The sequence below is a fragment of the Chinchilla lanigera genome, unplaced genomic scaffold, assembly GCF_000276665.1.
Source record: "Chinchilla lanigera isolate Chin_1 unplaced genomic scaffold, ChiLan1.0 scaffold00093, whole genome shotgun sequence".
NCBI classification, from domain to species: domain Eukaryota; kingdom Metazoa; phylum Chordata; class Mammalia; order Rodentia; family Chinchillidae; genus Chinchilla; species Chinchilla lanigera.
Window position 1 is genome coordinate 2,611,202 of NW_004955494.1, and position 23,424 is coordinate 2,634,625.

Below are 23,424 nucleotides of genomic sequence, written 5' to 3' on the forward strand. Positions count from 1 at the left end.
TATATCTTATATATTCAGATTTTATTGATTTTAAAATTAATTGCATTATAGTAAAGGAACATGGTCTATATCATATCAATTTTTTTATATTTATGAAACATGGCCTTGCAGCCTAGAATATGGCTACTGTGTAGGAAGAATACCAACACATAATCAAATCAATAGAAGTCAGAAAAGCAGGAAAAAACACAGCAAAGTAGTGTAAGTAAAAAGCAGTCAATAAGATGGTACAAATAAATGAGGTACAAAAATATAAATGAAATAAATTATCTGATTAAAATACAGCCGGCTATTTAAAACAAAACAAGCTGACAAAAAAATCTAACTATAGTCCATTTTTAACAGACATATGGTGGATAAAAGAATGAAATAATATACACCAGACAAATAGGGTAAGAATTGCAGAGTGCACACGTTAGTGTTGGAAAAATTAGACATTAAGGGGGAAAAGCACTGTGGGGCAGAAGGATCACTACTTAACATTAAAGGAAAAAGAAATGAAAAGTTTGGAGGAAAATTCAAACCTACAAAAAGTTAAAGTGCCATGAACACTCATGTAAATACATTGTTGGGACTGATTGTTAACATTATGATGTAATTGTCTCTCCTAAGAAAAAGGAATTTCTTTCATCTAACCAAAATATTATATTTAGAGAGACTTAACAGTTTTACAGTTTTACATCTAGTACACATTCTACATTTGTCCTACGAAAATCTTTTAAAGCTGTTCTTCATCCTCATGCTAAGATTTGCTCTTTGTGTACGGACAGAATTGTATGTTGTCCATGGGTTCTTTGTTGAGCGTGGGCAAGGGGCTTCACACATGGTGTGTGTGTGTGTGTGTGTGTGTGTGTGTGTAATTAAAGATTGAACCCAAGGACATTCTGCACTGAGCTACATCCCCAGCAATGAAAAGTTTTCTATATTTCTATATTTACTATATTTATCTTGAGACAAAGTCTTGCTGAGTTACACAGGCTGGCTTTAAAATTGGCCATCTTCCTGCCTCAGCTTCCTAAGTAGCTGGATTAAAGAGATGTTCCACTGCACGGATATCCTGTCTTTATTCTTCAACTGGCCGCCTACTGTTTTATTGCCCCATGACATGATTTATCAGCAAGTCCAGGACAGTTGTCCTGGAATGTCCCACATTTTGTATTTGTCTTCATTGTCATTACTTTGACTTTCAAAGGGAAGGTAAATATCCTACATTCCATATTTGTCTGATTATTTCATTATAGTGCTTTTAGTGTATTTCTCTATCCCCTACAGTTCTTCAAAATTAGAAGCTAGGTATAAAGCCTTGCTTAGGTTCCAGTTGCAGTGTTTTTGCAAATGTACTTTACGGATGATGTATTGTTTATGTTGTATCACATCAAGAGGTACTTATCAGGCTGTCTCACTATTTTAACCCACATCTCTCAGTGTAAGGTATGATTTTCCTTTGCTTATTTAGGTTTACCCTCCTTATTACTAGTCTTTAGCTTCTCTGTTTCTGTTTCCTAGAGCTGCTATAACAAGTTAACACAAACTGGAAGGTCATAAATCCAGAGCTTTCACTGGGCCAAAGCCATTTTGTCAGCAAGGCTGTGCTGACTCTAGACTCAGCTGGTTCACATTTTTGACTGTTATGATTCAGAATTCACCAACAAATCCATGGTGTTACATATGAACCAGTTTGTTTGTTTGAATTTTCCTCCAAGCTTTCCATGTCTTTTTCCTGTAATGTTAAATAGTGATCTTTCTGCCCCACAGTGCTTTTCCCCCGCTTAATGTCTAATTTTTCCGATACTAACGTGTGCACTCTACAGTTCTTACCCTATTTGGTGTCATTCTTTTATCCACCATATGTCTCTTAAAAATGGACTATAGTTAGACTTTTTTGTCAGCTTGTTTTGTTTTAAATAGTTGGCTGTATTTTAATCAGATAATTTATTTCACTTATATTTTTGTACCTCATTTATTGTAGACTCTCTACACTTGAGTAGTGCCGAACCTTTTAGAGTTTTTAATGATACAAACAGCCCTCTGCGGCATGCACTGTGCCATAGTTTCACCGCCACTGCTCTGGACTGTAGGAAGAAGTGGATTCCTTGTTTCAGCTTCTAACGCTGCATTCCTTTCAAGACTTCTCTCATTTTTAAAGCCAGAACCGATACATACTTAAATCTCTGTAGGTTTCCCTGTTGCCTTATTACTTGTGATTACATTTAGGCCCCACCCAGATAATCCAGGATACTCCCCCTCTCAGATACGTAATTTAAACCAGGTGTGGTGGTGCGCGCCTCTCAGAGGTATCACAAGTTTGAGCACCACCTGAGCAATTGAGCAAGACCCTGCCAGAACACTGAAAAGACAGCTGAGGATGGCTGAGTGCAGAAGCCCTGAGTTCAATCCCTAGTACTGCCAAAACAAAACAAAATCAGTTGGTTATTCTTTCAGCATGTAGAGGTTCTATGTGTAGAGTATAGTCTTCTTGGGAGGGGCTGTTATTCAGCCCACTGTGCCATCTTTCATATTACTTCTGGGTTCAGTTTCCTTTTTCTAGGTTGTCAGCTGTTTCATTTTTGCATTGTAAAGTCATTTCATTATCTTCTTTTTTGACTTGTTGAGAAATATGGCAACAGTTTAACGACTTTTTTTTCTCTCTGGTTGACTTTGAGAATTTTTCTGCTTTTTCACTTCAACTTGTGTAGGTAGTTTTAGAATTAGTTTTATTTTTCATGGCCAGAACTCAGTGAACTATTTTATTTTATTTGGATGGGGGAAGTTATTGGGAATTGAACTCAGGACCTTGCATTTGCCAGGCAGGTGCTTTCAGTGCATTATGTGAATCTGAGTATTTTTTTATTTTGAACTGGTTTGGAAATTTTATGGCCATTTTCTACTTACTTATCTTTCCTGAATTTGCTAATGCCATTCTTCATGTCTCTTGTGTTTTCCATCATTTATCTGAGCCTTATAGTTAATTTTTCTCAGAATCATCTTTCAGTTATTTCTTTAGAAATAAAGACCTCACTGAAGGTCTTGTTTTTTGTTTTTATTTTTTTGCTTATGGGGTTGAACCCATGCTCACCCATGTTAGATGCTGTACCATGTTAGAGCTATATCATCAGTCCTTCATGTGGGATTTTGTTTTTGTTTTCTTTTAATGACTATATGATTCAAAATGCAAGTCTTTATAACTTCCTCATGATTACATTTCTTTTCTATTTTGCAGGGATATTCATATCTTTTCCCAGTGAATGATTAATCTGTTGGCCTCTTTGCATTCAGCACTATAGTTTTCCCAACAATTTTCTTGAAATTTTAGGTCCTGATGTCTGTTTGCCTGTCTCTGTCTTATCCCCTTTAATAATAATCTTTTTTTTTTTTTTTTTTTTTTTTTTTTGCTTCTATTAGAGTAGTCTGTTGGGTATAGTGATGCATGCCTATAATCACAGCACTCAGGGAGGCTGAGGCAGGAAGACCATGAAGTTGATCTCAGTCTGGGCAGTTCGGAAGATTTTTGTCTCAAAATCTTAATAACAAAATAAAAAGAAGGGCTGGGATTGTAACTCAGTGCAGAGGCCCTGAGTTCAGTTCTCAATACCACAAATAATAGTCCTGTAATTTTCTCCTTTGACCTAGTAAGTAGCATGTCACTGTATTCCTAATGATGGTATCATTAAGAAATTTTTTTTATTCCAGTTTGGATTTTTTTTTGGTTTTTTTTGTGTTTAAATTTTTGCTAGCTTCACAAAATGAAATTAGGAGGTTTTAAAATATACTATCACCTATTTATAGTTGGTATTATATTCTCTTTAAAGATTTGATAGAAGTATCAAAATAATGTAAATAGGATACATGTTCACAGAGATGAAGGGGACCAGTGACTGTAGTTATTTTGTGCGGTAGCTGCCCGTCAGTTCTTTCCATAGCAGTTGGTCCACATTTTTGTTCTAACACAGGCATCTTCGGTGCTGGACTTGAAAAAAATTCTCAATCTTTTTTTGGAGAGAAAATTCTGCCTTTTGGGAAGTCACTAGAAATAACCAGTTGTTTACTAAGATTGTCTGGTTTTAATTGCTGTGATATAGTGAAAAGATCAAGACAGGATAGGAAATTTTTTAGTAGCTTTCTTGAAGCTTTGAAAATTTTTCCATTCCCTGTTAGGGTTGTTGTAAAAGCTACCCCTCTTTTTCTAAGAAGGCATATAAGGCTAAAACTATATATCTACCACTAGCTTTACAAATATCTTATTCTACTTTTTAATATATATTTTACAAGAAGCATCAAAGTTCTTTCTCTTAACTCTTCTCAGAAGTCTAAATTTTCTCTGAGACTCATCTTTTCTAATTACAAGCACTGTAATTTTTTTTCTGTTCTTTGGTTATAAAATTATTCTGCTTCAAGAAGATAAGAAACCTGAATTCCAGACACCATTGGTCTGGGCCCCACCCTCCTAAAACAATCTTGTCATTTTGTGGTCCCCAGAAGAAAATTTCATTCCAGTCAGCACAGTCTCTATTCATTCCCCAGTGTTCATTCCCCTCTCCAATCACGTTCCCCTGTTTCTCACCCCCTAGAGAGCAGCTCTTTATGCTAATTGAATTTGAATTATATCTGGAATTGAGGGGACTGTGTGTAATAGAACCCTGAATTCACTGGGCAAGGAAAAGAGTCATGGTACTGGGGTCAATTGTTTTCTCTCTCTGCTATTCTGAAAACAGTTTAGAACATCAGCTTTAATTAAATACCTAGTAGGACTGAGACACCAAAATAAGAGATGAGGACATGAAAAAATAAAATGTGTTTTGATCTCAACATAGCTAACAGACATGAAAGAGATAATCAAGATTAAGATAGCCTGATTTAGAAGAACTTTTGCCTATGTGATCATTGTACTTGTTATAGAAGTATGATCTAAAGAAAGTGTTCATTTTTCAGCAAATACATACCCAGGGTCCACAAAAAAAAAAAAAATGTATACACACTTCAGGAAAACAAAAACTTGTACAAATGTTTTATACAAATTTTCTGAGACATAATGAGATAATATATCATAGCCTGTACAATTACAAGAGGTGCTCAAAGTGGTGGCCATTAGCTTCCAGATATTTATTAGCACAGCAAACTGCTGTTTGGGTGACCTTGGTCATTGAGATGGCTGCATGTACATTTTCAATTTCTCTAAGAGCTGACAGCGTAGTGGGTTTTCTGCAATTTATGATTTACTCTAGTGCCCCCCATATCAGGGTACGCCATGTTTAAAAAAATCATATTATTTTTCTTTTCCTGAATGTATATACATTTTTCCTGCTCCTCCTTCTCTCTTTCTCTCTCATATATATATATAATAAAAAACAAAAATCTCTGTCTTTGCTAGGCGCAGTGGCACACACCTGTAATCCCAACATTCAGGAGGCTGAGGCAGGAGAATCACCATAAGTTTGAGGTCAGCCTGGGCTGTGAGTTCAAGGCCAACCTAAACTACATAGACGCTGTCTCAAAAAACAAAATGAAACAATCTCTGTCTTTTGAATTTCATTCTGTGGGATTGGAAAGGTTACATGCTGTTAACAACATAAACAAGTAAAGTACATATAGTATGTTGTCACGTGTGTTACAGGACAAAGAAAGTTAGCAAAGGGGATCTGAAATTTTTTCTGTGTACTGTTGAGGATGAGAAGGGATAAAGGCAGTTTGTATCAATCTAAATAAATGGTCAGAGAATACCTTATTGATAAGGTGACATGGGCATAAAGATGAATGAACTTGGTAGGGTAGCAAACCTTGTTGAAATCTTAGGTTTCTAGGTAGGGTAGCAAAGTTAGGGGAAGAGCATTGCAGGCAGAAGGCATAGAAAATTCAAAGATCCTGCCCTAAGAGTATACTTGGCACATTCAATATGGCCAAGAGTAATCAGAGACAGAGGCCTGAGGGGAACAGCAGAAGATGAAGATAAGCACGTAGCAGAGGGCCAAATCATACAATGCTTTCTAAACTTCTGTAAAGACCTGGGTGATTTTTACTTGGCATCCACTGGGATCAGTGGTGGTTTTTACTTGGGATCAGTTTTCAGTAAAAGACTGACATGTGATCTATGGTTATAGTTTTTTGGTTTTGTTTTGAAGTATTAAGGATTGAACCCAGGGCCTTCACACTGAGCTACCTCCATAGACCTTCTAAAAAATTTTTAAACTATTTCTGAGACAGGGTCTAAGTTGCTAAGTTGCACAGGCTGGTCTTGAACTTGGAAATCTTCCTGCCTCAACTTTCCCAGATAGCTGGGATTATAAGTGTGCACCACCACACCTGGCTCGCTCTCTCTCGCTCTCTCTCTTGCCCTCTCTCTCTCTCTCTCTCTCTCTATATATATATATATACATATACATATACATATACATATATACATATATATTATATATAAATACATATATACATATATATTATATATAAATTATATATATATAAACATATATACAGTTTAGGTATATATGCACAGTTGGATATAGACATGAAAAAGAAAGCAGTTCTGTTATCTGCAGCAATATGGATGGAACTGGAGGCTATATGTTAAGTGAAATAAGTCAGGCACTAAAGGCCAGATACTGCATGTTTTCACTTAGCATGTATGTGGAATCTGAAGTTTAAGATGAGTAAAGAATAGAATAGTATTTACTAGATCCTAGGAAGAGGGACAAATGGAGAGAGAACGATTAGTGAGTATAGAGGTATAGGATGAGTGAAATAACTTTAAGGTTCTATAGCAAAGTAGGATTACTGGTTGACAACAATTTATTGAATACTTCAAAACAGCTAATAAGCTGTTTTTTGTTGTTTTTTTTTTGTACCAAGAATCAAACTCAAGACCTTGCGTTTGTCAGACAGGCACTTGTGCCACTGCGCTATATCCCCAGCAATAGGATTTTGAATGTTATCAACACAAAGAAATGGAGCATTTCTGAGATGATAAATATGCCATTTACTGATATGATCATTGCACTTGTATTCATATGTGTTGAATGTCATACCCCATAAAGGTGTAAAATTACTGTCAATTAAAACTGAAAAAAATATATATTAGTGGCCATGCTAGGCAAGAAACAGGAGAGACCACTTCAGAGACTGTTGGGATGAACTAAGAAGCGAGGATGTCCTAGACCAGAGGTAAAGGTGAAGGTGTCTGCATATGTTTAGATATAGAGATGGATTGGGTGTCAGTGAGAAAAAAAGTTACGGGTGATGTTTTCTTGGTTTAGCAACTCAGATAACAGAGTTTGCCATTTTCTGATGTGAAGAGACTAGAAAAAAATAAGTTTTTTGGAGGGTGGGCTGGGGAGAAGACCAGAAGTTCTTTGTTGAATATATTAACTTTGAGATGCCTGTTATCCTAGTAGAGATGTTCACTAGGCACTTGGAAAAAGCGTGGAGTCAAGAGAAGACAGCTGAATTTTAATTTTGGATTTTATCAGTTCATAGTAGGCATATAAAGACACAAAAGTGAATGATACCACTTAGGGAGTAAGTACCATTAGAAAAAAGAAGACATCTAACACCTTGTGGAGATATGAGAAATCAGCAAAGGCACTCTAAAAGGAAATGCCGTAATATTTGACTGTAGAAAGAATTTACCAATCTATGTTTGTTTCTCAAGCTTTGATGTCTGTACGAATCACTTTGCTGAAGTTCAGTAGGTCTGAGATGGGGCTGGAGGTTCTGAAGTCCTAACAAACTTAGAAAAGATGGTGATGCTGCTGGCCTGTGAGCCACTGTTTGAATAGCAAGACCATATGACGAAAAGACAAAGTGAAAACAGTAGAAGACTTTAATATTTACAGAAGAATTAAGGATTAATAGCCTTAGTAAAGGGTACTTATAAATCAGTATGAAAAAACAAAACTCAATAGAACAAAAGGGAATATGGCATAGAAAATTTTCAAAAAATAAATATAATTAACAATTTAAAAACCTCAGTTTTATAGGAAATGCAAATTAAAACAGCATAATTCCTTTTTCCCTTTCAGGCTGATAAAAGTTTAGAAGTTTGATAACATTTAATGTTGGTAAGTTTTTGGAGAAAAGGGTGGATTCATACCCTGTAGACTTGATGCATTTCTTTCTTTGGAAGACAATTTGACATATTCATTAAAATTTTAAATATGTAGGTCTGGAAGTGTGGATCAGTGGTAGAGCACTTCTTCAGCAGCACTAAAGCCCCAGCACTGAAAACAAAAAAAGTATATGTGTACGTACTGATATATTTCAAGCCAGGAATCTTATACCTAACTACTGAAAAGGAAAACTTGCACTTTTTCCCAGAAAAGCAGTTCAGCACCATTCATTGAAATACTGTTGGAGGTTGAGAGAAATGAAACAATCCAAATGTCCCTTAATAAGACAAATAAACCAAGAGTCTTGAGACCCTTTTACTCACTTATTTCCCTTTGTAAACTATTATTTCCTTCCTCTTGTTTCTTTTCGCTTGAGTTGAAGTCTTGCTGTGCTGTCCAGGGTGTCCTTGAACTCCTGCCTCAGGCTCCAACATAGCTAAGCTGAGACTACAAGTGCACGTCACTATACGTGAAATCACATCTTTTTATTGTAACTTGTTCATTGGGTTTTTTTTTGTTTTTTTTTTTTTTTTTTTTTGGTTTTGGTTTTGGTTTTCGGTTTTTCTCCGGTACCAGGAACCGAACTCAAGACCTTGCGCTTGCCAGGCAGGCACTTTGCCACTGAGCTAAATCCCCAGCCCCCTATTGTAACTTGTTTAAAAGCCATACTTTCTACTGTGTGTTATACTTATGTTAAGTATTTTTTGGGGTAAAAACTTAACACTGCAGATTAAGATCACTTAGTTTATTGATAATATCTACCATATAAATTAATTTGCAGGCCAGTTCTCATTTTCAACCCAAATTGGAACTCATTTTTACCAGGAAGAATCTAATTTATTACGTGTCTTAAAATAAACATTTTAGGGCTGGGGATTTAGCGGCACAGCACCTGCCTGGCAAGCGCAAGGTCATGAGTTCAATTCCTGGTCCTGGAAGAAAAACAAACAAAATAAACATAATAATATATATAGCTTTATTATAACACTGGACTTCTGAATTCTAGGTTGGCCAGCTGGGTAAATGAATAAAGCCTGAAATGTGCAATAAAGGCCTGCTCATAATTTATATCTTTTCTTTGAAAGGATTTCTCTTTCCGTTTGTCTCTTTTTTTATTGGCTACTTTGGAAGCTTTGTATCTCAGAACTGAGTATCTTGTCATATTAGGGATGGATAAGAACTTTGCCTTTTATAAAGTAGAAAATGATAATTTTTAAAGGGGAAGGTAGACAAGAACTAGCTCTCAAACAGATGAGTTAGGGAGAGTACAGAAGGAGGTTGGGGATCTGGACATTGATTTCTTAAAATTATGCATGTCACCTAACTCCTAGTAATCACTGAAGTTTGGAGACCATTGAAATTATTAATGTCATAAAATACGAATTTAATGTTTATATAACCATTAAAAAGGAATATTGATATGGAAAGAATTCTGAGATATTATTTAGTGAAAAAAGTGTTAAATATTTTATATATAATTATATGTATTTATATATTTTATATATGTATATAAGAGCAAGAAAAGATGCTTGCCAAAAACCGTGAATAGCATTTACCTTTTTGATGGGGAGCCTGGAATTTGGGGAAAGTGGAACAGATTCTCTTGATTTATTCTAAATACAGTTGAGAATATATTGTGACACTACTGTAGGAAAAAAGTTAAAGGTGTTTAATAATAAAAAGGGGAAAAGCCTCTGTACTAAATGATCTCTAAGTTCTAGACTTTGAGGAATACTGGATAGTTACTTCTGTTACAATTTTCCTAATTCTTGACAAGGGATATATAACTGCAAATGATTTAAATTTCTTGGCCATATCAACTAGCAGTTCCTAGGAATGATTTTTAGTGTGTTATAAAGTTGTTTCTGGATACTCTGGCCCACCTTATTTTGCTTCTTTCTTTTGGAGTTGAAACTCCATGCCTTGTGTGCCCCTCAGTTTTCCCTTTGCCCCTTGTGTACTCACTTTCTGTGTCTGTCAGATTGTGTCAATTGCCGGCAAAACCTCTAAGACTTGAAATGGCTTGAAAGTTAATTTGTCATAGTACAAATTCATGACACAGTGTCTTAATGTTTGGCTATGTAGTACATAGAAGCAGAAAATAGAATCATTTTTGTATAATGTTAAAAAATTTTAACTCATATACTAGAAATCTTTATTTAAATTCTTTTAAAATATTTTTTAGGTATGGAATATCAAACAAATGATTAAGTTGACGCAGGAACACATAGAGGCCCTATTGGACAAATTTGGTGGGGAGCATAATCCGCCATCAATATACCTGGAGGTAAGCTTTTGAATATCGTATCTGTAGTCATTTTAAAACAGAGAAAAAGTAATTTGTAAAAAGTATTTGTATGATAACTTGGTTATTTTAGAAGGTAGCATTCGTAGGAGATATTAAAAGAGGATTAATTTTTGCCTTTACTATATGTCTTAGTCTGGTTTTACTTGTTACAGTACATGCACATTACTTTTTAATTTGGTAAACATCAAAACGAAGGAAGAAGTCCTCTATGGACTTCAGAATATACTCTGAAGAGAGAGCACATTGTTTGGTGATCAGCAAAACTAGTTACCATAGCAAAAAGTTTTGTGAAATATCTCTTCCAGAACAAGTTCCATCAGAATTGGTTTCTGGTTCCTTATGAAAGATAAAACTTACAATCTTAAAGTAGCCCAACATTGCCTACCTTTTCCCATAGTGCCTTGAGGTTGTGTCAAGCCTAGAGCACGATTGTAAATTTAGAGTTAGTCATTGTTCTTAATCCCGTGAGATAGTACATAGTATCATAATCACAGATAAGCCTCAGCTTTAGTTTCCTCTGGACAGCAGTCAGGTTCCACAGACAGCAAGCTGTTGTGGAATCTAGGCAGTCAGGTTCTACAGCCCACACTGCTCACCACTACCCTTTACTATTTCTCCATATAAAAGATGGCTCAGTTATAATCATTAGTCACATGTGGAAATAACCCTGAGTTATCAATGATCACGTTACCGTTTGGCTGCAGAGTTTTTAAAGCACAGGTTGAAAGATTCCTGATTAAATTTCTGATTTAGTAATCCCAGCCTGTTTGAGGCCAGCCTGGGTTATATAGGAAGTTCAAGGCCAGCCTGAACTATAGAGTGAACCCTTGTCTCAAAATAAATAAATAAATGAATCAGTCAATCAATCAATCAATGAGGGGGGAAAGAATCCTGGAAGTTTGGAAGTACCAGCTTAGTAAACTGTTATTTTCTCTTCATATATAGCTGATCATGGATCACACTACTAGTTAATATCAATGCTAGAACTAGAATTCTTATTTTTGGATACAAACTAGTTAGTGTGCTTTCTAGTATTCTATGCTGTCTCTTTCTCTTGAATAGCTGAGGATGCCAGGCAAAGAAATAATGAGAAACATAATTCCTTGTTAGTCAGAATTAGTGTAAGTAGCAGTTTGTGTTTGTTTGTTTTTAATTTATTTTAAAAATAAAAGAAGGAAAACATATTAAACAGACATCCATTTACAAAATAGCATAAGAACAATACAAGCAATACAGAGTTACAAGCAAAGTGGTAGGAAATTAACAATGGTTGTATTACGTACTGATATCTTCAAAGGGATTTCTCAGGAAAACAAATAGAGACATGCAAGATTGATCAAGTAAGTAATCATTAACTGTTCCTTTCAATAGTGATAGAAGTCAGTAGTACAACTATGTTCGGTATCCTGTATATACATACTTACATAATTTCCTCTTCTTTCTTTTCTCTTTTGTCTGTGTTTGGACTGTCCCCACTCAGATACAACGCATCTACACCAGTCACCATGTCTCACTATGGCAGTGATTCACTGCCTCCTCTATCACACACTCTTCCTACTTTTTACTATTTGAACAGTGATCAACAACAACAAACCTTTGAGCTTACTCTGCTTTTAGTACTATGTGAAGTGCATTTATTGTATAATCTTTAAGTTACTTTAAGCTAGACAGTAGGTTCTAGGAATTTTTGTTGCCACTATTTTATAGGTGAAGAAACAGAGGTTAAGAAAAAAAGAGAATGCCTAACTGGCCAGTCATGGACCAAAATCTCTGAAACTGTGAACCAAATTGAACCTTTCTCTCTCCTTCATTAAGTTATAGGTGTCCGGTGTTTGGCCAGCAACAGGACAGGTGCCCAGTACAGGGTCCCTTGAGACTTCGTATGAATTTTAGAAAGGATTTTTCATTTCCATATATACATCATCAGAATTTAGGGACTGCATTGAATCTGTAGATTGTTACTGTTAGTATTGGCATATTAAGAGTTTTAAACTCTTAAATATGAATGAATAGCTAAGAATAACTGTATTTGAGGAAAGCTTTTAACAGGAACAAGAAAGCAAAATGACCACAGGAACTCAGAAACAGTGCAGGGAATAGAAGAAAACTTGGAAACTAATTATACTTAGCATCATGGATAAGAAAAGATATAGTTCTCCACTCTTCCTTGACAGTTGTTCTGAAAAAGCAAAAGTAACTAGAAAGAAGCTCTTAGAGGCACTTTCAGGCACCATTCTGTCTATCTTAGATGGAGACTATCTTTCAATAAATTCTTCGTACTCTGAATAAAAAAAGAAAGAAAGAAGCTCTTGGAAACTAAAACTATTATAGCAGAAAAAAACTGAGTGTTTTTATATGTATATATCCAGACATCTGTAAGTATGTATGTATGTGTAATGTAGGTAAATAAATGTTGAAAATAAATGTTCCAAAACACAGATAAAAGTGAAGATAGAAAATATTAAAGGAAAGATCAGAAAAATTAGAGAATAAATTCAAATCTATAAAAGTTTAAGTGTTTTTAGTTGCAAGAAACAGAAACCTCCCAATAACAGATTACCAAAACAAATAGGGATTTTATTTTCTCTTCACTTAAAAGAAACATGGAATAAATTATACAAAGATTGGTTGTACACTCAAATTGTCAGACTCTGGTTGGATCTGTACAGTTTGTTTGGCTTTTTGTCAAGACTACGGCAGATAGGCCAGGCGTGGTGATGCACATCTGTAATCCCATCACTCAAGAGGCCGAGGCAGGAAGATTGCTGCAAGTTTGAGACCAGCCTGGGCTACAAAGTGAGTCCAAGGCCAATCTGAACTGCATAGTGAGACCCTGTCTAAAACAAACAAACCAAAAAGACTGTAGCAAATGTGCTGACCTTTCTCTCGTGAAACTCCTCAGAGCACAAAGCAGAGAACAGAGAGGTTCTCTTGACAATGAGCTCTTCCTTAAGGGAAACTCCCCCAAATAACCCTTGTATGTCTCCCTTTTATATCTCATTGACCAGAATGAGGTCACTGTCATCCCTAGACCTGTAACTGTTCTTGTATTTGCTGAAATAAAAGGCTAAAGATTTAAATTTCTCAAGTTATTCACAATTTTTTCCTAAATTAGCCTGTGTGCTGACCCTAGTAGAAATTGTGTGTGGTGAATTAACTAATGGTCAGCTTGTAACACCCAGCTAAACTGAGTCATCCTGGTGCTGGGTGTGGAAGGCCCCCTCAGGATTGTTACCAACAGCATAAAAGAACTGAAGGGGAAGATAGCGTGTTGTTGATCCTCCTGGAGAAGCTTGTCATGCTGGTTTTCCTGATACGAACTCAACTGTTCTCATCACCGGAGGAGCTGCAGTTCTTTTCAGGGGAGCTCTGGTCCTTACCTTGAATGTCGCTTCCTGGCTCCAGTGCAGATCCTTCAGCCTGCTGGCACAGATCCTTCATCCTGCGGGGACAGGCTTCCTAGCTTCCACCACTGATCTTTGGGCCTTCCCAGTGTGGATCCTTGATACAGACTTGCATAAGACATTGTTGGAGGCTCTAGGCCCTCAGCAGGATTCTTTGTGTCTGTAGTGTGTGGACAGATCTCTAACACTCCTCTGCATTTGACTCTTTGGGTGACTATTATAAAATAATCATATAAATTGTCCTGTATTAAATCTAGTCCCTTGCAAACCCTGACTACAACATTGTGCTATAGTTATTTCATCTGTGGTGTTTCAACAGAAATCCCTTTGATGTTTCTGCAGGGAGATAAATTGTTAACTACCTATCTCTGCCTTTTTCTCTTCCTTAAAGCAAAACAGAAATTAATTATATCACCATCAGAAATCCTCTTCATTTCTTTTTCCATTTGCCAAGTATTTAAAAATCATTTTTTTAAATTGTTCAAGATTTTCTCCTACTAACACATAATAAGTAATATTCTGTTGATTCCCTTTATAACTATAGTGAAATGAGCTACGATGCTCTAAAGAATTTCAAATTGGTCTTCTCAGTCAATCTGTTTCCCCCTTTTCAGCCATCATCCAAAGGAGGAAAAGCTGTTTGCCCTGAAAAGTTGTTCCCTAGAGTTTCTGCTTTTCCTCCAGTTTGCCTGTGTTCATTCATCAACAAATAATCTGAATTCTTTCTATGTGTAAGATACAATGTGAGGTGCTCTTCTCGTTTTCCTCTACCTAATACAGCATATTGGAGCTCAGAGTTAAAGAGAGAGTGCTTTCAGAATCACCCTCCATATCTAATTTTGTGACAGTTGAGTCCTAATTACGTCAGAAGGTATGGCTCCCCTTTAGGCTGATGAAGACAAAAATAGCTCCTAAATTTATTAAGTACTTGCTGTGGATCAGGCACTAGCTGAGTGTACAGTAGTTTATTTAATCTTCAATCTTCCCTTTGAGTTATACATACTGTTCTTTTCATTTTGTAGATGAAGAAACAAAGACACAGATTTAATAATCATGTGGCCAAGATCACAGAGTTCATAGTGTACCCAGTATTTGAAGCCAGACATTTTGCATTCAGAGCCTGTATTCTCAATCATGATGTCATTGTTACGATGCTTGGCAGCTTTTCTGACCCTTAGTGTAGAGCCCAGGAACTATAAATGCATTTGAACAACTGTTCAATGAAAAGAGTACTCTCAAAGCTAGGTGCTTCTGGTGGAATGCAGAGCAGTTCATTTTATATATGTGCAGGTAGTTCATAAGATTTGATTGTATACTGTGAGAGTAAGCTCAGTAAGAATAATTATGTATGGGGGAATTACTAAGAATTGAACTCAGGGCCTTGTGCTTGTCAGGCAAATGCTGTACTATTATGCCACATCTCTAGCCCTTTTTAAAATTTTATTTTCACACAAAAGTCTCACTATATTGCCTAGGCTGGCCCCAAAGTTTTGATTATCCTGCCTCAGCTTTCTAAGTGGCTGGGATTATGGGTATGTGCCACCATGCCCAGATCAGTAAGGATAACTTTAATGAACTAAATGATAAAAAATAAAAGTTTTATTTTACTTTTTCCTTACATTAAAATTAAATAGACTTTTGGATTGTTTTCCTTAATTGAAAAATAATTCACATCAGATAAACTTATTAAACACATTCGTTATTGGTTGATTTCTTGATGGTAGCCATTCTTTCTGGAGTGAGTTGAAATCTCAGTGTTGTTTTATGAGCATTTTTTCGTATATTTATTTGACATCTGTATTTCTTCATCGGGAAAAGTGTGTTTTCATCTCAGATGCCCATTTTTGGATTGGGTGTTTGAATTTGGGGAGTCTGACTTTCTTCAATTCTTTATATATTGCAAATATAAGTCCTTTGTCTGAGAGACAGCTAGCTAAAATTTTTCCCACTCTCTGGGTTGTCTTTTCACTCTGTTGGTGATTTCTTTTGATGTGCAAAGCTTTTTAATAAGATGAGATCCTAGTTCTTGATTCTTTGAAGTGTTTCCTGTGCAGTCTGGGCTTTGTTCATGAACTCTGTATCTACTTCTGTTTACTTATAATGTTTTCCAGGTTTATGCATGTTGTGGTACATATTAGTACTTCATTTTGCTTTATGAGTACGTATTTCATCATGTGGATAAAACATTTTGTTTAATGCTGACAGGGCTCTGGGGAAAAGGAACTCTTCTCCAGTATTGGTGGGAATGTAGATTGGTGCAACCACTGTGGAAATCAATGTGGAGATTCCTCAAAAAACTAAGACTAGAAGTTCCATTCAACCGAGCTATTCCCCTTCTTTGGTATCTTCCCAAAAGAATTAAAAGTATACTTCAGCGATATATGCACACCATGTTTATAATAGCACAGTTTGTAATAGCCAAATCTTAGAAACAGCCCAAATGCCCATTAACCTATGAATGCATAAAGAAGATGTGGGGTTTTTTTAATACAGTGGAGTACTACTCTGCCATAAAGAAGGATAAGCTTGAGACATTTCTAGCTAAGTAGATGCACCTTGAGACCATACTCTTAAATGAAATAAATCGGGCACACATGTTTAAGTATCGCATTGTTTCTCTTGTAGGAGAAAACAAAAGTGTAAATAAGGACCAAATGTATAATAGATACTGGGAAATGGGAAGAAGATGTTCAAATGAGAAAGGGAACAGGGGAGAGGGGAGGAGGAAAGGAATGAAGGGACAAGGATAAAATGGAAACAAAAAGCTTTTGTAAATAAGGAAAGGAAGGGGGGGCCAAAGGGAGGGGAGAGGAATGGAAAAGAAACAGCAGCAAGATATATTATGCACAGCTATAAACTCCCTATGATGAGTGTGCTCGTTATGCATATCTAAAATGCACCAATAAAAAGTTTTAAAAAAACATTTGTTTATCCAGTTCTCAATTGATGAATACTTGGGCCATTTACATCTTTTAGATATTACTAGTAATTCTCCAGTGAAAATTCATGTATAGGTTTTGTGTAAACATGGTTGTCAGTTCTCTTCATTGTGTGCCTAGATATAGAATTGCAGGATTCTGTGGTAATGCTTACATTTTGAGGAACTGCTGAGTCTTTATACTATTTTATATTTCCAGCAGCAATGTATGGGAGTTCTTATTTCTCTATATCCTCACCAACACTTGTTATTTTCCATTTTGTTTTGATTACAGCTATCCTAGTAGGAGTGTATTGGTATCAGAGTTTGGTTTTAGTTTGCATGATTAATGATACTAGAAAGCCATGTAATTATTATGTGTATTTTTTTGGAAAAACACCTTTCACCTCCTTTGTCTGTTTTAAAATTAGGATTTATATGCATTTCTGTTATTGAGTTGTAAGAGTTCATGTTTTCTTGTAGGAGTTTTATAGTTTTAGTTCCTATATTTTGAGAGTATGCTCCATTTTGAGTAAATGTGAATATGATATTAGGTAGTAGTTTAACTTTATTGTGTTGCGTGTGACTATCCAATTGGATCAGTGTTATTTGTTGAAAAAAACCACGTTTCCCCCATTAACTTGTCTTGACATCATTGTTGAAAGTCACTTGACCACAAATGTATGATCAGATCTCTTATTACATCTGAATATCCTTATACCAATACTGAACTGTCTTGACTGTTACAGCTTTTAGTAAGTTTTGAGACAAGAAGTATTCATGCTTCAACTTTATTGTTTTTCAGAGTTGTTTAATTTTTACTCTGAGTCCTTTGCATTGCCATATGAATTTCAAGATCAGTCTGTGTGTTTCTACAGAAATAACAAACTGGGATTTTGATAAGGTCAGCATTGGACTTGTAGATCAATTTGGGGAATATTGTCATTTTAATGATACTACCTTCTTAGAGTCTCTGCTTTTTTAGTAAAAGAAAATAAAGACAAAATCTGTGCTCTTATCTAGATCTAGCTTACAGGTTTGGAGAATCATGTCAAGAACAGCTGTGTAATCTAGTAATATTAATAACCACAGAAAGAATTACTAGTTTGTTTTTTTTACTACTCCTCATTATTATGGATGAGCATGTGGCAGTCTCTGGAATAAAGAGAAAGGATAGCTTTTTGGGTTTTATCAAGGAGAGCTTAAAATTAAACTTTGAAAAATAAGTACAGCTTTGATGAAAAGTAGGAGGTTTGAAAAGTTGAATCCTGTGGCAGTACCTGGTATCTGCACATTTGGAAGACCCAAGGAATTTTATTGTTGATGGTGGTTGAAATGTGAGTTTATGTGGGGCTGACTTGTTTACATGTGTGGATTTAGAAGCAGAAGAAAAGGAGAGTTGAACGTAAAAGAAAATGGGGATGTGGACAGTTATTTAGACAAAAAAGTAGAGGAGGCGGCTTTCATTTGATGAATTTGACCTTTAGAGTAAAGTTAAAGGCAATTTTTTTCAGTGTGAAGGATGAGGTTGGGATCCAGAGAAAAACAGAAAGGTTAGAATCAGTATTGTAAAGAACACGCTATGTTGATTAAAATAAATAAAATATTTCACACACCATTATGAAGGACCAGGTGAATCTTAAGTTCCATGTATTGATAATGGAACTAACTGGCCTAGTTTTGTGTTTTGTTTTTTAAAGTTTTCTCTAACATTGTGTGGTAGCCTAAAGGGTGTGTGTGTGTGTGTGTGTAAAATAAATGGACAGAAGGATTTACCCAAAAATGGTATTTAGCAAATTTGTTAATAAAAGAACAAGAAGCAGCTAGAAACTGGGAGTGGTGGCACATGCCTCCTAAATCCCAGGGAGGCTGCAAGAGGATTGAGTTCAAGGCCAACCTGGCTGCATAGTACAATAAAACCCTGTCTCCATAAAAAGGAAAAGAAAAAAATTTTGCCAGAGAATCTAAAATTTTAGTTAGTAAGGGCATCACTGAAGTGATGAGCCAGAGTATGGAAAGAAAGACCAAAACGGCCCAAATCTGAAAAATTGAGGGGCTAAAGCTGACCTTGAGCAGATTAATGTGACATTGAAATGTATATTTAACAAGGTAGAGTAAATATGTGCTTGCAGGGATATGAAAGTTACAGATTGAAAAGATGGTGGTATGTGTGTCTCTAGGTCTTAAAGATGCATAGAGGACATGGGAATAAATGCCCTTAGAATAAGGTTCGGTAACTCTAAGGCAGGAGTAATCAGAGTCACACAGAATGGAGCAAGGACAAGGAGATGAGATGAGCCAAGCACCTTGGTCATCTGCAGCTGTGAGGATGAGGGGAATAAGCATACATTTTGTACTTAACAAAAGGTAGGGTATTGGTAAATGCAGTGAAATGCTAGTAATCCAAAATGGTGGAACCAGTGTATTTTCAAAACCTAAAGCTAAGATTTTGATAAGAAAATAACATTTGGGAAATTCATTGTTTCCATTAACTACCTTTCCTGAGGCTAATTTTATATAGTAAATATACTTCCCAAATGAACATAAGTAAGAATATTTGATTTATGCAAGCAGGAGTCTGTTGCTTCCTAGACTGCATATTTGTACCTTCAGAGAGTAAAAAATGGGTCAGTCTTTTTTAAATCAGAGCCCTACACCATGCCAGGCATTTGTATGGTCAGTATATATTTATTGAATGATTGAAGACTTGATAAGTGAATCATATTAAGAGAGATACCCTTAATTAGCCATTGGAACTGAAAGCTAAACAGAATCACAGCTCAGAAAAAAATGAATTGATTTATTTATAAATTGATTTATTTATTTATAATGCCCTATAATTATTTATTATGCCCTGTGGACCTCCGTCTCATATTTTGACAGATCTGTCCTAATACATCTCCTTTTCAGCCTCTTTTAATATTCAGAAAGAAACTTATATTGTAAAAATTTTTTGACAGAATCTTGCTCAGTAGGCAGGACTGGCCTGGAACTTCCTAGGAAGCCCAGGCTGGCATCAAACTCAAGATTCTCCTGCCTAATATGCTATGAAACAATTTAAAATCAGAGGACAATTTGTAGGTTGTAAGGAAGGAGAGGGTATTTTGATGCAGTTTATGTCCCTTACCTCAGTAGTTCATTTTAGTATTTTCTTTTATGCTTCCTCAAAGTAATATGGATGATATGGCATATCAGAGTTCTGTGCTCTTCACTGAAATGAAATTTCTCTTTCATTTTTCTCTACCTTTGATAAGTCTCCTTTGCTTGCAGAATGAAGTCTGCATTTTACAGTATGGCATATCCACTCTACAACCTCTTAACTCCATTTCAGTCTTATTCCACTGTGTACCAGTTCTTCATTTAAATCCTACAAGCACATACTGATCCCTTACTCTGTCTCATGTATTATATAGCATTTGGCTATACCAGCCTATAGTTTTTCCTCTGTGTCTTAGATACATGTTCCCACAGTATTTTGTTGCAGATTACTCCTGTACGAAGGGTCTTCCTCTCTATTTCCTCTCCCCAAATACCAATGTTTCTATTCCCTATTCCTCCGATACCACGAGTGCTGCTTATCTCTTGTATAGTAAATATTCACAGGGCGCTAATTACAGTACAGACCTCTGCTTCTCCATAGCCTAATTGTAAACTCACCGGCAGACAGGAAATGCCATATTAAACTCTGTGACTTTTCCTGTGGTCTTTCATTAATGTGTGTAGTATTACATCTGTCTGGGATGGTAGGGAGCAGAGTGGAGGATGAGTACAGGGATTGGCACTGCCTTAATTGTAGACACACATTCCATGCACTCCATCTTTGTCCTTTCAGCATCACTGTTCCTTTAGAGTTCGATATACCCTAGTCAAATGAAACTTCTGTGAGGATGCCCTGGTGGGTAGTGGCCCCAGAATTTCCTGATTGTGGAGTGGAAGCCACATTTAAAAATAGTTATTATTCTCTAAGCAGATCTGTAGTGTTGGTTTTTTGTTTTTAAAGAATAAAGTATTTTAACTGGTAGCTATTTCAGAAAGAAGGTAGCAGTTAAAACATCTAAACCCTTTTCAGGAGTTTTTAGTTTTTAGCTGACAGTGAGATCTGACACTGTGGACCTCAGTCTCGTATTTTGACAGATCTGTCCTAATACATCTCCTTTTCAGCCTCTTTTAATATTCAGAAAGAGAGAAATTTATATGCTTACCCCCCCAAAAAAAATTTTTTTTTGACAGAATCTTGCTCAGTAGTCAGGGCTGGCCTGGAACTTCCTAGGTAGCCCAGGCTGGCATCAAACTCAAGATTCTCCTGCCTCAGCCTCCTGAGTGCTGAGATTATAAGAGTGCACCACCACGCTGGTTTTATTTTCTGGAAAATAAAACTTCATAAAAAAAGAGATATTTATTCTTGATGTAGTACAATATTTTATCTTATGCTAGACATGTGATTTGGTAAATTGTTATTGGATCAGAAAATTGGAAAATACTGTGCTTAAATTAATATTCATAGATCATCTAGACATCACATATATGTAAGGTTTCTCAGTGGAATGTAATATTGTCTTGTAGTAATTTTTCCATTTAAAGTACTAGTATTCATTAATAATATTTTCAGCACTTTATAACATTTAACTTAAAACCTTGCTAAGTTATAAGAAAATTATAATCAAAGACCGAAATTTCATATTTTCTTTTGTTAATGCCAGGACAAAGTCAAGATTCAATGTTAGCCTACTTTATTTTATAGGCCTATGAAGAATACACCAGCAAGCTAGATGCCCTCCAACAAAGAGAACAGCAGTTACTGGAATCCCTCGGGAATGGAACTGATTTTTCTGTTTCTAGCTCCGCATCATTGGACACCGTTACATCTTCTTCCTCTTCCAGCCTTTCAGTGCTACCTTCATCTCTTTCAGTTTTTCAAAATCCTTCAGATGTGTCACGCAGCAACCCCAAGTCACCACAAAAACCTATTGTTAGAGTCTTCCTGCCCAACAAACAGAGGACAGTGGTGAGTCAACTTTAATGTCATATCACTATTTGTCTTTTTCAGGACTAATTGAAAATTAATGTTGTCATTTTATACTCTGAGGTCATATAAATACAAGTATCCATTTTGAGCAAGAATGGAAAAGACATAATTGATGCCAAAATCTGTGCTTCTTAATCAGAACAAGTTATATTGTTAGGTTTGACAATTCAGCCCATCTACCAAACGTTAATGACACTTAAGTCTAAGAGCTTGTTAAGAATCAAGTAGTTTCAAGACTTGAGCTTGTTTCTTTTAATAGCATATGCCAGTTAATGTTTTTTACCCCTTAAGAAATCTCCATTCTCATTACTATTGTTGAGTTTTCCTCTGTCTACACAACATCTGATTGTTGATTATTAGTATCATTGGAACAGCATATGATAAGAAGCCTGTAGAATTATAGATGATTTCTAATCCTCAAGTGCAACAGATATTGTCAGGAGATCTAGTAAGTAATGTACCTATAAACATCATGACTTTTTAAACATATATATGTTGGTTTTTAACATTAATAAAATTCTAAATCAGCTGATCAAAGACTTTTTTTGCCGGGCATGGTGGCACACGCCTGTAATCCCAGCACTCAGGAGGCTGAGGCACGAGGATCATTGTGAGTTTGAAGCCAGCCTGGGCTACAAAGTGAGTTTAAGACCAGCCTGAACTGCATAGTGAGACCTTGTCTCAAAAAGAAAAAAAAAAGTTTTTTATAAGACAATAGAAAAGTACAACTATTGTTGTTCAGTGTTCCAAAAATTCCCTTTTGACTTAAAAAAATATTATAAAGGAATTATATCCTGCCTCCAGAATAAGAATTACTACAAACTAAAAACTAACAGAGTTGCTACTTACCAAGCTATAGATTTTGATCATACTTAGGAAAGACTTTCTAAAGAATTATTTATTGGCAGGAATTCATTCATGCATACTTTTCTTGCCCTTCCACAGAGAAGAGGTAGTTGTAATAGACTCTAGATCATTCATTGTATAGAATTACTGCTTAATCAAATTCAGTTTTCCTACTCATTCTCTTCTATTATGTAGAATGGAGTTAACATTATTGTACCCAACGGATGGTAAATTTCTAAGTAGTCTTTCCATAGATACCCCATGAAAGGGGGAATATAAGGTGAAATCACATGCAAATTGTCTGTGAATAGAAATCCTATCTTTAAAGCAGCCTATGTTACAACACAATTTATGATAAACATCATATCTTCAGTGGATCTGAAATGAATTCTTTATTACCTACACTCATAGCAGGAGGGGTACATGCATTCTCAAGGTCCGGAGTCGGGTTGGGGGTGCAAAACATTTGGATATCTGGAGACGCAAATTTATTTCAGTAGAATATAATAGGTATGTAGAAATAGATACTAGAATTCACGGGAATTTAATATGAAAGAACAATTGTTCAATCAGTAGGAAAAGTGAATCACTTAGGGGATTTTTTCAGATTTTTAAATTTTTTTGATTTTTTTTAAATTTTATTTTAAAGAGAAAAAAATGAAACAAAATTTCAAAATAGGATAATAGGAGAGTAACAATGATTAATACGTTGCATATTATTACCTTTAAATAAGTTACTCAGAGTACAAGATACAGGCATTTAATTGTCCAAACAATATTAACACAAACCTTACTTTTCAGTGAATTAAGCAAAATTAGTAATATTC

General features: G+C 35.6%; 1 protein-coding gene across 11 annotated transcripts in view; it reads left to right on the forward strand.

Moving 5' to 3' along the window:
* Braf (B-Raf proto-oncogene, serine/threonine kinase) overlaps positions 1–23,424 on the forward strand; it is a gene marked incomplete at its 5' end in the record, with an annotated part of 145,471 nt that overhangs the window by 43,964 nt on the left and 78,083 nt on the right. For all 11 annotated transcript variants that reach the window (XR_001231320.1, XR_001231321.1, XM_013504993.1 and 8 more), the window contains 2 exon segments: positions 10,282–10,383; positions 21,467–21,730. Coding sequence is in view for 9 of the 11 variants with exons in the window: in XM_013504993.1 (XP_013360447.1) it covers positions 10,282–10,383; positions 21,467–21,730 (366 nt within the window).